Below are 15166 nucleotides of genomic sequence, written 5' to 3' on the forward strand. Positions count from 1 at the left end.
TATCCCGATTTGGCCACCTCATCAGGCTTACCTGAGGTTTTCCCTGCTGAATGATCATTACCAGTTCCAGGCACTACCCTTCGGCCTGTCCACAGCTCCGAGGGTGTTCATGAAGGTGATGGCGGAGATGATGTTACAACTCAGGGTCCAGGGGTCAATGTTGTCCCTTATCTGGAAGGTCTACGGATCAAACCAAGATCCAGGGAGCTTTTATTGCTCCATATAGAACGCACTATCCGGCTTCTGTTACACCATGGGTGGATCCTCAATTTACAGAAGTCCCACCTGGAGCCCACTCAGAGGCTTCTGTTCCTGGGGATGTTACTGGATACTGTGACCCAAAAAGTGTTCCTTCCAGAGGACAAGGCGAGAACACTTAAGGAGATTTTCCGCACGGTTCTCCGGCCTCCTCGGATATCCATCCATCTTTGCGTAAGATTGCTGGGGAAAATGGTTGCCTCGTACGAGGCGATCCAGTATGGACGGTTGCATGCCAGGACTTTTCAATTGGATCTCCTGAGCAAGTGGATCACATCTTTAGATGCGCCGGATAATTCAGCTGTCGCCACAGGACAGGGTTTTTCTCCTGTTGTGGCTGCAGTCCTCTAACTTACTGGAGGGCCGAAGTTTCGGAATTCAGAATTGGATCCTCCTTACGACGGATTCGAGTTTGAGATGATGGGGAGCTGTCACTCAGGGGGCTCAGTTCCAGGGCAGGTGGTCAGCCCACGAAGCCTCCCTTCCGATCAACATTCTGGAACTTCGGGCTATCTACTTCAGACCTCTCCTCTGCTCAGGGATCACGCAATCCAGGTACAGTTGGACAACGCCACAGCAGTGGCGGGCGTACATCAGTCGACAAGTGGGGACAAAAAGCAGGGCCTGCAGCGAGAGGTGTCAAAGATACTCCTCTGGGCAGAAAGACATGCAAGAGCACTGTCTGCAATATTCATTCCGGTGGTGGACAACTGGGAAGCGGACTTCCTGAGTCATCACGATCTCCACCCGGGAAAGTGGGGGCTTCACCATCAGATGTTTCAGCAGATCATCGACTGGTGGGGTTGCCCACAAATAAACATGATGGCCTCTCAACTCAACAAGAAGCTTCGTTGGTATTGCTCACGAACCAGGGACCCTCAGGCGAGGGCAGTGGATACCCTGACATCGCCGTGGCCTTACTGGCTGGTCTTCCTGTTTACTCCGATTCCATTGCTACCAAGGGTGCTCAAGCAAGTCAGGAATCAAAAAGTCCAGGCAATTCTGATTCCCCTGGATTGCCCTCGGAGGGCTTGGAACGTGACTCTTCTGGACATGTCCGTCGAAGAGCCTTGGCCTCTGCCACTGAGAAAAGATCTTCTTCAACAAGGGCTGTTCGTCTACCCGGACTTACGGCGGCTTCGTTTGATGGCATGTAGGTTGAGCGGAACATTCTAGCTCACAAAGGCCTTTCCAAAAAGGTTATTGCTACCATGGTTTAGGCCAGGAAACCTGTGACGTCAAAACATTACCATCCTATCGGGAGGAGATATGTCTCTTTGTGCGAGGACCGCACGTATCCGCCTGAAGAGTTTCACTTGGGATGGTTCCTTCGTTTCCAGCAGGCTGGTGTGGATAAGGGTTTACGTCTGGGTTCCATTAAGGTCCAGATTTCAGCTCTCTCCATTTTCTTCCAGAAGAAATTGACAGTATTGCCAGAAGTTCAGACCTTCTTGCAAGGGGTGCTTCACATTCAACCTCCTTTTGTGCCACCCACGGCACCCTGGGACTTGAATGTAGTGTTGGACTTTCTACAGTCCTCCTAGTTTGAACCTCTGTCGTCCGGTAGAAGACAAGTACCTCACGTGGAAGACGGTGATGTTGTTGGCCCTGGCTTCTGATAGGCGTGTCTCAGAATTGGGGGCCTTATCATGTAAAAGCCCCTACTTTTATGAGGACATAGCGGAGCTCAAGAATAGGCAGCAGTTCTTGCCAAAGGTTGTCTGTGCGTTCCATTGAATCAGCCTATTGTGGTTCCGTCCAGTTCTGGCTCTTCTGCTCCTCCGAAGGCATTGGATGCGGTGCGAGCCTTGAAGATCTATGTCAAGAGAACGGCTCGAATCAGAAAGACTGATTCCCTGTTAGAGCTATATGATGCGCAGAAATTTGGTTTCCCTGCTTCGAAGCAGTCCATTGCTCGTTGGCTTTGACTTGCTATCCAACAGGCCTATGTGTCGGCAGCCTTACCTGTTCCTAAGTCTCTGAAGGCCCACTCTACTAGATCGGTGGGTTCTTCTTGGGCGGCTGTCCGTGGAGTCTCGGCCTTGCAACTATGCCGAGCTGCTACCTGGTTGAGGAAGAACACTTTTGTAAAGTTCTACAGGCTTGATACCCTGGCCAAAGAGGATTCCCAGTTTGGGCAGGCGGTGCTGCAGACGTTTCCACACATTCCTGCCCGTTCTGGAAGATTTGGGACGTCCCCATCGTATTAGTTTCCCCCAATATCCCTTATGGATGCTAGAGAAAATAGGATTATAATTACCTAACAGTTAATCCTTTTCTCGTAGTCCATAAGGGATATTGAGCGCCCGTCTCTGTGCGTTGACTTTTCTGCAGGTTTTCTTTATATGGTTACCTGTTCAGCTGTTGCTGTTTTGTTGCTGGTTGTTTTGTTAGTGGTGTGCTGATGTGTAAATCTCACCACCCTTTGTTGTTATGTTCCTTCTCTCATGTATGTCCTCTCTCCTTCGGGCACTGTTTTACCTATAACAGCCTGTGGGAGTGGGCATAGAGGGGAGGAGCCAGCACACCCAGTTGAAGAAATTTAAAGTGCACTGGCTCCTTTGGACCCCGTCTATACCCATCGTACTAAGTCTCCCCAATATCCCTTATGGACTACGAGAAAAGGATTTACTGGTAGGTAATTAAAATCGTATTTTTCTCTCTCTCTGTAGTTGAGATATATTATACAAAGTTATTTAATAATAAGTATCTTTCTCTTGCAAGGGATATAATGATCCATTTTACCCTTAAGCATTATAGTTAATTTTTATTATAATAGTTTTCTTTACATAAGCAGGCACCACATAAGAGTCTTTTTCTCTCTCTCTCTTTGTATTTCCGTTATGACTATTGACTCTCTGGTGCACCTCCAACTAGTACAAATATACGTTAGGTATTACTATGGTTAACTTTTCTATTAATCTGTAATTGCTGGTGCAGAATTCCTCCCTTTTTCAATAGGGTTATGTCTAGTTTATCAAGGGTTTATCCTACAGCACCCCGCCAGTATCCTATGGTCACCACGCCAGTGTGCCGCGAAACGGAGGGAGCGGTAGCGCTGTGCTCCCTGCTCCCGCACACCATCGCCTCTTGCAGGGTGCAGGGCGCTGGAGGGGAGCGCCCTGGGCGGCTTATACTGACTTAGATCGCTGGCGGGGGGACATATTTCGTTGGCCGGACACCGGGTATGTCACCCTGCCAGGGTGCCGCAGCGATCGCGCTGCGCGCCTTTTGTTCCCACACACCACCGGCTTCCGAGGGTGCAGGGCGCAGGGGGGGACGCCCTGGGCAGCGATTCTATTTATGTGTATATACAGGGGGCTATGCCCTGTATATAGGTTCTCCCAGCTCAATATATATATACTTTTTGAGCGGGCTTAAGCACGCCTAGAAGGGGCGGAGCTTAGCCCTCACAGCGGAGTCAGCGGCATTTTCCTCAGGTCCCCGCCAAGGCTTGCTGTATAGTAAGAAGGAGGGGGGGGCACAGTGTTTTTTAATGCTATATGGAGTCATATAGCATTATGTTTTATAAGGGGCGTGTTGTGATACGTAAATTCAGTGTTTCCCAGTTTGTTTACCCACTATCTGTTAGTCGACATATGTGAGGGCTTTGTCACAAGCTGCTGTGGGGATAGCTGTCGGCTTCGCCGGCGCATGACGGTACTTGATTCGGAAGATTAAGTATTAGCAGGTTGGTGTGTGCTTAAGAAAGTAAACACGCTAGGGGAGACAGTTGTTTGTGGGTGCCCTGTCGGCATCAACGGTATTTACTGGGTAAAAAAAATAACAGGCTGTTATTGCCTTGTACCTATATATATATTTATAGATATATGTGGGAGGAGTCTTATTGAAAGTGTATATGTATGCTTCCCTCAGACCCCTCAGGGTTCCAAGATTGTTATTTCTCTTACGTCCTAGAGGATGCTGGGGACTCCAAAAGGACCATGGGGTATAGACGGGATCCGCAGGAGCTTGGGCACACTAAAAAGACTTAAGACTGGGTGTGAACTGGCTCCTCCCTCTATGCCCCTCCTCCAGACCTCAGTTAGACAGGAGTGACTGGATGCACATTAGGGGAGCTCTCCTGAGTTTCTCTAGGAAAAGACTTTATGTTAGGTTTTTTATTTTCAGGGAGCCCTGCTGGCTACAGGCTCCCTGCAGCGTGGGAGTGAGGGGAGAGAAGCAGACCTACTTCTGTGAGTTTCAAGGCTCTGCTTCTCGGCTACTGGACACCATTAGCTCCAGAGGGTTCGATCACTTGGTGCGCCTAGCTGCTTGTTCCCGGAGCCACGCCGTCACCCCCTCACAGAAGCCAGAAGTCGGGTGAGTATTAGAAGAACAGAAGACTTCAGGACGGCAGAGAACTTCAGTGACGGAAGGTAAAGCACAGCGGTAACGCTGTGCTCCATGCTCCCACACACACATCACCAACGCTTGTCACTGGGTGCAGTACCTGTTTACTATTCCCTGCTGTCGACATATGCTAAGTTTCTGTCGACCATAACGTTCCTGGTAGATCCACATCCGGGGCATGTCAGTACATGGTCATACACATTCAGAACACATTACTGTCACTAGGGACCTGACAGGTCTGGACAATCCACTTGCGTATAGGTTATATATATATATATATATATATATATATATGCATGGTTAGGATATGTGTGTTTTATTGTGTATTACATGATGTATATCCATGAATGCTGAAATAATGGTATTCTTCTCATGTGCTGGTCGCTCTGTTGATTAAGCTCTAGATTGGCCGTGATGAGTTGGTTTTCGATCCTCTCATGGAGTCCGAATATTATTCTCTTTCCGACGCGGAGAGAACATTGTGGCAGTCAACTCCTGGTCGACGCAGAGCCGGTCGCAAAGGATCATACACAGGAAGCTAAGTGATATTTTATTACTGTACTTATTTGCACTGCATGAACATGGGGGTGTGTTCTGTTCGGACAGGCATCCGATAGAATTACCCTACAGAGTGTGTGTAAGGTTGCTTATGTTGCTTATATTCTATAACATTGCAGCCGATTGCCGCGTGACGGCAGAAGGTGTGGCCAGGGAAAACTGCTGAGGTTGTTTCCGAGAGATACTGGGATGCCTCAGTTCAGTCAATCTCGGCGGATACCACTGGTAAGTCTAGCTTGTGAGTTAGACTCCTTCGCAACGGTTGGGGACGCATTCTTTGGTGGGATGCAGTTGTTTTAATCGTTCGATACCGTTCTTTTTTCCTTTTCTGTGCAGACAGTGGAAGCTGAAAAGGTAAGAGTTCTGCAGCCCTGTTTGGTCCGCAGAACCGGATCTCGGTTGCTGTTTTTTAACACGTCCGCCACAGGTCGCCGAGTCTATCTGGCTGGATCCCACTCTGGTGGGGACTCGTCTACTAATCTTCCGTTAGTTCGAGAATTGACTAGGACCTGTGACTTGATTGTATAATCCGAAGGGGGACATTCTGAGTTACAAATGTTACCCCTCACTGTTTTTCTATTAAATCTTGCCGTTTCCCTTCTGGAAGGAGAGGTAGTACGTGACGCCGTACAGAGGTGCGTCAGGTTCAGGGAATTGTTCTGCTGTTCCAAAAAAAAAAAAAAGACTTAAGAGGTTTCAATGCGTGGTACTCCGCATTCGGACTACCTGGGTGGATATCCAGGATTGTCTTTGCCATTTCATAGGAGTAATGGGACGCTCTCCAGATTAAGGCGAGATCAAGACACGATGCATATCGTTGTTTCTCTTACTGTTCTTTCAACAGTGGGAATGACTGTTGTTCCCAACGACGCAGAGTTCGGAGGTGGGTGTCAGAGTGGATACTGACCGGTTGAGGTTCCGTGTTTTTTCCTGTGGAAAGAGATCTGAGGATCCAGAGTCGGATCAGCTTTGCAACAGTGTAAACCCATCGATACGTTCCGTTGATGAAGAAGATGGTTACAGCCTACGAGGCCATTCGGTGAGCGGGTCAAATGCCAGAGTGGTTTTGGCGGGACCAGTTGGACATGTAGTCCGGGTCTCACCTGCACATTCACCGGAAAATAATCCTATTGTCCAGGACCAGGATATCTCTCCTGGAGTGGCTGCACAGTTCTCACCTCCTAGAGGGACGAAGATTCGGGATCCAGGATTAGATCCTGGTGTCCATGGATGCAGGTCTCCGAGTCTGGGGAGCAGTCTTTCCAGGGGAAGAATTTCTAGGGGAAAAGGTCAAGCCGGGAAGCTTGTCCGCAATAAGCTTTCTTGAATTAAGAGCTATTTACGACGAACATCTTCTTCGCGATCTGCCCGTCTTAATTCTGTAGGACAACTTAACAGCAGTGGCGTAAGTAAGCCGCTAGGGCGGAACGAGGAGCAAAGCGACAATGGCAGAAGCCGCAAAAGTTTTCCGCTGGGCGGAAAGGCATGTACATGCTCTATTAGCGGTCTTCGTTCCGGGTGTAGACAACGGAGAAATAGACTTCCTCAGCAGACACGATCTCCATCCAGGAGAGTGGGGTATTCATCAAGAAGTTTTCACAGAAGTGACAAGTCTTTGGGGAAATTCTCAATTAGACATGATGGCGTCTCGCCTCAACAAGAAACTTCAGGGATATTGTTCCAGGTCAAGGAACACTCAAACTATAGCAGTGGACGCCCTCGTGACACCTTGGGAGTTTCAGTCGGTCTATGTGATCCCTCCACTTTCACCCTTTCTAAAGGTGATAAACATAAGAAGATCAAAGGTTCAGGCGATCCTCATTGTTTCGGTCTAGCCAAGGAGGGCTTGGTATCCAGATCTTCAAGACTTTCTCATAGAAGATCCCTGGCCTCTTCATCTACGAGGGGACCTGTTACAGCAAGGACCGGGCGTGTATCAAGACTTACCGCGGCTGCGTTTGACGGCATGACGGTTGAACGCCATATCCTAGCCCGTAAGGGTATTTCCGGTGAAGTCATTCCAACATTGCTTCAGGCTAGGAAAGGAGTTACGGTGAAGCTTTACCACCGTATTTGGAGGAAGTATGTGTCTTGGTGTAAATCCAAGAAGGCTCCTACGGGAGAATTTCACTTATCAATTTTCTTTCAAAAAGATTTGGCCACCTTTCCAGAAGTTCAGACTTTCGTGAAAGGAGTGCTGCACATCCAACCTCCATTTGTGCCCCAGTGGCACCGTGTGACCCTAACGTGGTGTTGCAGTTTCTTATGTCACACAGGTTGGAACCTTTACGAGAGGTTGAGTTAAAGTTTCTCACTTGGAAAGTGGTCATGCGATTGGCCTTGGCGTCCGCAAGGCGGGTGTACGAATTTGCTGCTTTGTCTCACAGGAGCCCCTATTTGATCTTCCATGTGGATAGAGCGGAATTGAGAACTCGGCAACAATTTCTGCCAAAAGTGGTTTCTGCGTTTCATAGGAGCCAGCCTATTGTGGTGCCTGGGGCTACTTAAGCCTTGTCTGACTCGAAGTCTCTCGATTTAGTCAGAGCTTTGAATATTTGTGTCGCCAGAACGGCTCGGATTGGGGAAACAGAGGCTCTGTTTATCCTGTATGCTCCCGACAAGATTGGGGCCCCTGCTTCTAAGCAGACTGTTGCAAGCTGGATCCTAGCTCGGAAGGGTATTCCCGGGGAGGTCATCCCCACTCTCCTTAAGGCTAGGAAGGAGGTCACGGCAAAACATTATCACCGTATTTGGAGAAAGTATGTGTCGTGGTGTGAAACCAAAGCAGCTCCTGCGGAGGAGTTTCACTTGGGTAGTTTCCTCCACTTTTTGCAGGCAGGCGTGGATGCAGGCTTGAAATTGGGTTCCATCAAAGTGCAGATTTCGGCTTTATCTATTTTCTTTCAAAAGGAATTGGCCGTCCTTCCGGAGGTTCAGACTTTCGTGAAAGGAGTGCTGCATATCCATCCTACATTTGTGCCACCCGTGGCACCGTGGGATCTTGAAGTGGTGTTGCAGTTTCTTATGTCTCACTGGTTTGAACGTTTGCGTAAGGTTGAGTTAAAGTTTCTCACTTGGAAAGTGGTCATGCTTTTGGCTTTGGCGTCTGCCAGACGAGTGTCCGAATTGGCGGCTTTGTCTCACAAGAGCCCATATTTGATTTTCCATGTGGATAGAGCGGAATTGAGGACTCGTCAACAATTTCTGCCAAAGGTGGTTTCTTCGTTTCACATAAATCAACCTATTGTGGTACCGGTGGCTACAGATGCCGTGGCAGTCCCGAAATCTCTTGATGTTGTAAGAGCTTTGAAAATTTATGTCGCCAGAACTGCTCTTACTAGGAAAACAGAGGCTCTGTTTGTCCTATATGCTTCCAACAAGATTGGAAATCCTGCTTCCAAGCAGACTATTGCACGCTGGATTTGCACCAGGCTCATTGCACCAGGCTCATTCTTCGGCTGGGCTGCCGTTGCCGAAGTCAGTAAAGGCCCATTCTACCAGGGAGGTGGGCTCTTCTTGGGCGGCTGCCCGATGGGTCTCGGCATTTCAACTTTGCCGAGCAGCTACGTGGTCGGGTTCAAACACTTTTGCTAGGTTCTATAAGTTTGATACCCTGGCTGAGGAGGACCTCATGTTTGCTCAATCGGTGCTGCAGAGTCCTCCGCACTTTCGCGCCCGGTCTGGAGCTTTGGTATAGACCCCATGGTCCTTTTGGAGTCCCCAGCATCCTCTAGGACGTACGAGAAAATAGGATTTTAATACCTACCGGTAAATCCTTTTCTCCTAGTCCGTAGAGGATGCTGGGCGGCCATCCCAGTGCGGACTGTCCCTTGCAGTTGTATTGATACTGGTTATTTTCGGTTACACGAGGTTTGTGTATCAGTTATATTCAGCTTGTTGCTGTTGTTTGTTCATACTGTTATCTGGTTTTCCTGCTGATCCAGTTGTACGGTGTGTTTGTGGTGTGAGCTGGTATGTCTCTCGCCCTTAATTTAACAAAAATCCTTTCCTCGAAATGTTCGTCTCCCCTGGGCACAGTTCCTATAACAGGTCTGGAGGAGGGGCATAGAGGGAGGAGCCAGTTTACATCCAGTCAAAGTCTTTTTAGTGTGCCCATGTCTCCTGCGTATCCCTTCTATACCCCATGGTCCTTTTGGAGTCCCCAGCATCCTCTACGGACTAGGAGAAAAGGATTTACCGGTAGGTATTAAAATCCTATTATTTTTAAAATGGGCCTTGGAGTAATTTGATCCTGAAGGTACCTACATCAATGGGCCGATTCACCAATCTGCGATCCCAGATTCTCCAATACAGTATGATAGAAATCCCCAACTCGCCGGATCCAATTTTTTGGAGGGGTTGAAATGGAGGATTTACCACATGTTGGTTCAGTGATCGCGCTGAGCCCCAAAAAAAGTGGGTCCCAGGGACCCCTCACTTTTAAAAATTGGGTCCGACCGGTCCTTTTCTGGGTTCCATCGGATTAAAGGTTCTTATTAATCTTAATCTTATTTGGACACTACAAAATGTGTTGCAAGGTGGGGGGATGGGGTGACAGTGCTGCTGGGCTGTGTAGCACGCAGGACACCCTGCACCAGAGCTGTAACTAGACATTTTGGTGCCCTTTGGCAGAAAGTGAAATGCTGCTCCACATCCTAGACCATAGGCAGTGCGCGCCGCAAAAATTTAGGGGCGTGGCTTCATGGGAAGCGGCGTGACCACATAATAGTGCCAATTCACATTACACCACACAGTAGTGCCGCTTATACACATTGCACCAGGTAGGACCTCCTATACACACTGCGCCAGGTAGAGCACGTTATACATGTTGCATCAATAGAGCACGTTATACACATTGCACCAGATAGAGCACATTATACACATTGCACCAGGTAGAGCATGTTATACATATTGCACCAGATAGAGCACGTTATACATATTGAGCCAGATAGAGCATGTTATACACATTGCGCCAGATAGAGCACGTTATACACAATGCACCAAGTAGAGCACGTTATACAATAGAGCACATTATACACATTGCACCAGGTAGAGCACGTTATACATATTGCACCAGGTAGAGCACGTTATACATATTGCACCAGATAGAGCACGTTATACAATAGAGCACATTATACACATTGCACCAGGTAGAGCACGTTATACATATTGCACCAGGTAGAGCATGTTATACATATTGCACCAGATAGAGCACGTTATACATATTGCACCAGATAGAGTACGTTATACACATTGCACCAGATAGAGCACATTATACACATTGCACCAGGTAGAGCATGTTATACATATTGCACCAGATAGAGCACATTATACACATTGCACCAGGTAGAGCATGTTATACATATTGAGCCAGATAGAGCATGTTATACACATTGCGCCAGATAGAGCACGTTATACAATAGAGCACATTATACACATTGCACCAGGTAGAGCACGTTATACATATTGCACCAGGTAGAGCATGTTATACATATTGCACCAGATAGAGCACGTTATACATATTGCACCAGATAGAGTACGTTATACACATTGCACCAGATAGAGCACATTATACACATTGCACCAGGTAGAGCATGTTATACACATTGCACCAGATAGAGCACATTATACACATTGCACCAGGTAGAGCATGTTATACATATTGAGCCAGATAGAGCATGTTATACACATTGCGCCAGATAGAGCACGTTATACACAATGCACCAGATAGAGCACATTATACACATTGCGCCAGGTAGAGCACGTTATACACATTGCGCCAGGTAGAGCACGTTATACACATTGCGCCAGGTAGAGCACATTATACACATTGCGCCAGGTAGAGCACGTTATACACATTGCGCCAGGTAGAGCACATTATACACAATGCGCCAGGTAGAGCACGTTATTCACATTGCGCCAGGTAGAGCACATTATACACATTGCGCCAGGTAGAGCACGTTATACACATTGCGCCAGGTAGAGCACGTTATACACAATGCGCCAGGTAGAGCACGTTTACCCCCTCCCCCATGTGGTTTAAATCTAAAGGAGCGTGTCAGCCGATCAGAACTGCAGCAGCACCAGCACTGAACATGCTAGTAGCTGCTGTGTTATGAATACATAGACGGTCACTGTCGCGGCCAGAGCGCCCGGGAAGCAGGGAAGCGTCATATACACTTTTTCTGAATGGGTGTGTCCCTGGGGACGCGCTCCACTCAGATTGGCTAGAGGTGTAATGATTGATATGTCTCTTGACCAAGAGGCTCCCTCTCCACATTTTTAGTTCTCTCTGCAGCCGGACAAGAGAGACCTCAATCATTACACCTCCAGCCAATCCCAGTGGAGCACGTCCCCGAGGACCCACCCATTCAGAAAAAGTGAGTCCCTGGACCTTAATATTGGGTAAAATACGCGCTATGCCACGTTTTTGTGATCACTGTTGGTTTTTGCCGGGCGTTGGACATGGAGTTTTGCTGATAAATATGTTCATATATGGTCCCCTTTACCCTTATTATATGGACATCTGACATCTGCATTTAGGTATGATTTAATGTTAACCACTATACCCTCACTCTATTCTCAGCTCATGTCTCCGCTCTTGGCTGGAGCAAGACACGTCATGTCCAACTTGCAGAATGTCTCTCAATATGGCAGATGGCAGCAGGCCTCGCGGGGAGCAACAAAGAGAGAACATTGAGCCAAATATTATCCCACTAACCGTGACAGAGGGACGACCCCGGCTAAATCACCATAATCACTTCTTCCACTTTGATGGTAAGAATGACGCCACTAGCTTTCAAGCTACGGGGTAGATCTATTTAAAGACAATACAGTATAGTGTTTGTGTATTGTGCAGTAAGTGTGAGTGAAAAGTAGCGTGTGCTGATCTTTATAACTAAGCTATGGTAGGTCTGAATCATGCTTGCTGAATGAAGATCTCATCAGTGTGTGCCTTTTCTTATAGGCTCAAGGTTTGCCAGTTGGCTGCCAAGTTTCTCAGTGGAAGTGATGCATACGACTAACCTTCTGGGAATTGCACAAGCCAGTAACTCGCAGCTGAATGCCATGGTAAGAATCAAGTAAATGTTTCAGTTGCGTCTGTGGTGCTTTCATTCGCTGTACAGGATCATTCCACTACCTAAGCACGCAACATCCTCTCAGACAGGACAGCTGGCCAGGCAGCCCGCCCTCACAGGCGTTATTTCAGACTCTAATCCCAGCTAGTTTGTTGAATGACTGGTGACGTAAAAGGTTGCATGGAGGGAACCTTGATGTTAAAAAGGACTTAGATGCCTTCTCTACACTTTGTACATCACAACGTCCACCAGTCACAAAATAAACTAGCTCACATATACTGTACAGTCACAATTATCTATAGAGATAGCTCTTTATAACATGTATCATACCTTTAAGCTTCTAAAATAATAATTGTGAAGGTGCATGTTGCTTATCAAGCTACATGGTTTAGAGGGATGTGGTTACCATCCCGATGGTCGGGATCCCAGCGCATGAAATACTGACGCCGGAATCCCTAAAGGGGACATAACACCAACGCCGGAAACCCTGACCGTTGGGATCCTGATTGTTAACATCGCGGCCAGGGTAAGTCTACGCTGGGAATATGGCGGTTAGGTTTAGGCAACCAACGGGAGACTTAGGGTGCAGGGGTATGGTTAAGTTTAGGGTTCGGCTTTGGGTAGGGGGGGCATTAGGTTTAGGCTGCGGGGAGGGGGGGTTAGGTTTAGGCTGCAGTAGGAGAAGGGTTAGGCACCTAAAACGGAGGGTTAGGGTAAGGTAGGAGAGGGTTAGACTTCTCAACCCCTCATGTTGGGATTTCAGCTGTCGGGATGCCGCTGTCGGTCTCCTGACCATCGGCATTTTGTACCCAACCCATTTTAGGAGTCTGTTGGTGAGAATGGAGGGCATAGCTCACATTTATCCTTTGTTAAAGAGTAGTGCACTACAAGTAACTAAGTGTTTGGAAAGTCGTAGTATAACAGGCTACATGCTGAACCTGTAAAATAGAACCTCAGTCGTCAGTAAGACTCCATGCGCAGCCACCATCTGACGATCTGTATTGTGTCCACAGGCCCGACAAGTTCTAGACATGTTCCCACAAGTCCCATATCACCTAGTGTTACAGGATCTTCAGCTCACTCGCTCTGTGGAGATTACAACTGATAATATTTTAGAAGGACGTATCCAAGTACCTTTTCCCACGCAGGTCAGTGCTTTGTCAAGGGGTGGCCTTCAGTTTGTCAAGACCGAATTTATATTTAATTTCTCATTGCAATTATAATTCTGCTGATAAACGTGCATGATCACATTCCAAGATTGGGGGGAGTTCTTACAGTTGTAGTCTGAAAGTAACGAAAGCATGCATCTTTACTGTCCAGAGACCTGATGACCCCAGACCTGCTTCTGACAGTTCTCCAGATGGCAGCGAGCTGGATGAGAATAATACACTTGTTCAGGTAGGTGCTATATAACTACAGTGAGCTTCCTATTGTCTAGAACAGTGGTAGCCAACCCTGGTCCTCGAGAACTACCAACAGTTCACGTTTTCCAGCTCACCTAGCAGGTACACAGGTGCAGTCATTACTAACTGACACATTTTAAAAGATCCAGAGTTGGATTCTGTGAGGAGACCTGGAAAACATGAACTGTTGGTAGCTCTCGAGGACCAGGGTTGGCTACCACCGGTCTAGAACGTGGAGAAACCAGCTGCAAGCTGACTTGCACATGTTTCTGTCTGCTCTTTATAGAACATCTGTGATTCTCAGGAGCGCGCTGTTACGTTGAGCACTAACTGCACTGGATACATTATTTTAACAATCCAAGACTGTAACTTTGCTTTATCAGAGCTGCTGTACCAAGAGCACTTCTACACAGAATGAGTAGAGACATGTCATTATTGCAAGTTTACCTTGCTTATAAGCTTTCTGTACCTGCAAATCCTCTGGATTGAAGTTTTATGCTTTGATGACTTTTCTTTGCATTGTGCAGTATCACAATCATTATCCTTGCCCTGGCACCATTAGCCAGTGCTTTATTTTGTCTTTTCAAATGCCTAAAAATAGCTGTGCTCTTTCCTGCTGGTCAGGTTACCTTCCCTGTTATACGGGGCAGCCACAAGTGCTAATATGTCATAATCACAAGTCATCTGAATGCTACGTTATCGGATTCTTCTCATTGCATGGTATACTTGGTCTATGTAAGTCATCTGTCCTCTGACTTCATAGGGTCGACAGTAACTAGGTCGACAGTCATTAGGTCGACCACTATTGGTCGACAGTGACTATGTCGACACCTGAAATTGGTCGACTCGGACGAGGTCGACCTAATGAGTGTAGACCTGAGTGCTGTCGACCTAAAGACCGGATACCCCTCTGACGGAGGGCTCCTGACCATAGATCAGTTTTGTCTCCCCATCCAAGTGGAAGTTACCTTTTGTGCACAATAGTCACATCTAAGGGAAAGGCAGTAGGGGATTTCACGGATCAGTGAATAAATTCAATAATTACTCATTGCCCATTGTAACGTGTTATATTCAGGCACCACTGATTATGGATTTTATATATAACCATGTAATTCTCTTCTCCTTGTCTTGACTTGTGGCTCTTTAATGTCCTGTCTCAGACTGAGCGGGTTCCATTGGATCTGACACCAAATGTGGAGGAATATGTCGATTTCAGCGAAGTGGAACCACAGCCTGTGGAGGTGGATGACTTTGAGGCCAGAGGCAGTAGGTTTTCCAAATCTGCAGAAGAGAGACAACGAATGCTTGTACAGAGGAAGGAGGACATGGTGCAGTTGGCTAGAAGGTGAGCTATTCTCTCCCTTGTCATGCTCTGTTATGATGCTGGCAGCACCCCCTTGTGATGATCTCATGGTATATGCTGATTTGACATTAAAATATGATTCTTTTTTTTTTAAATAATTCTATTAAATGTATTCATTGTTCCTTTTAGTTATTAAGACTTTCTCTGACGTC

The 15166-nt window shown here is 47.3% G+C and overlaps 1 protein-coding gene across 1 annotated transcript in view; it reads left to right on the forward strand.

Moving 5' to 3' along the window:
* The window catches only part of AMFR (autocrine motility factor receptor), a 138058-nt gene that overhangs the window by 102261 nt on the left and 20631 nt on the right, over positions 1-15166 (forward strand). The window contains exons 9-13 of the mRNA XM_063945442.1: positions 11756-11946; positions 12137-12240; positions 13262-13396; positions 13569-13646; positions 14812-14996. Of these exons, the coding sequence (XP_063801512.1) occupies positions 11756-11946; positions 12137-12240; positions 13262-13396; positions 13569-13646; positions 14812-14996 (693 nt within the window). The remainder of the gene's footprint in view (positions 1-11755; positions 11947-12136; positions 12241-13261; positions 13397-13568; positions 13647-14811; positions 14997-15166) is intronic.

The sequence above is a fragment of the Pseudophryne corroboree genome, chromosome 11 (genome assembly GCF_028390025.1).
Source record: "Pseudophryne corroboree isolate aPseCor3 chromosome 11, aPseCor3.hap2, whole genome shotgun sequence".
NCBI classification, from domain to species: Eukaryota; Metazoa; Chordata; class Amphibia; order Anura; family Myobatrachidae; genus Pseudophryne; species Pseudophryne corroboree.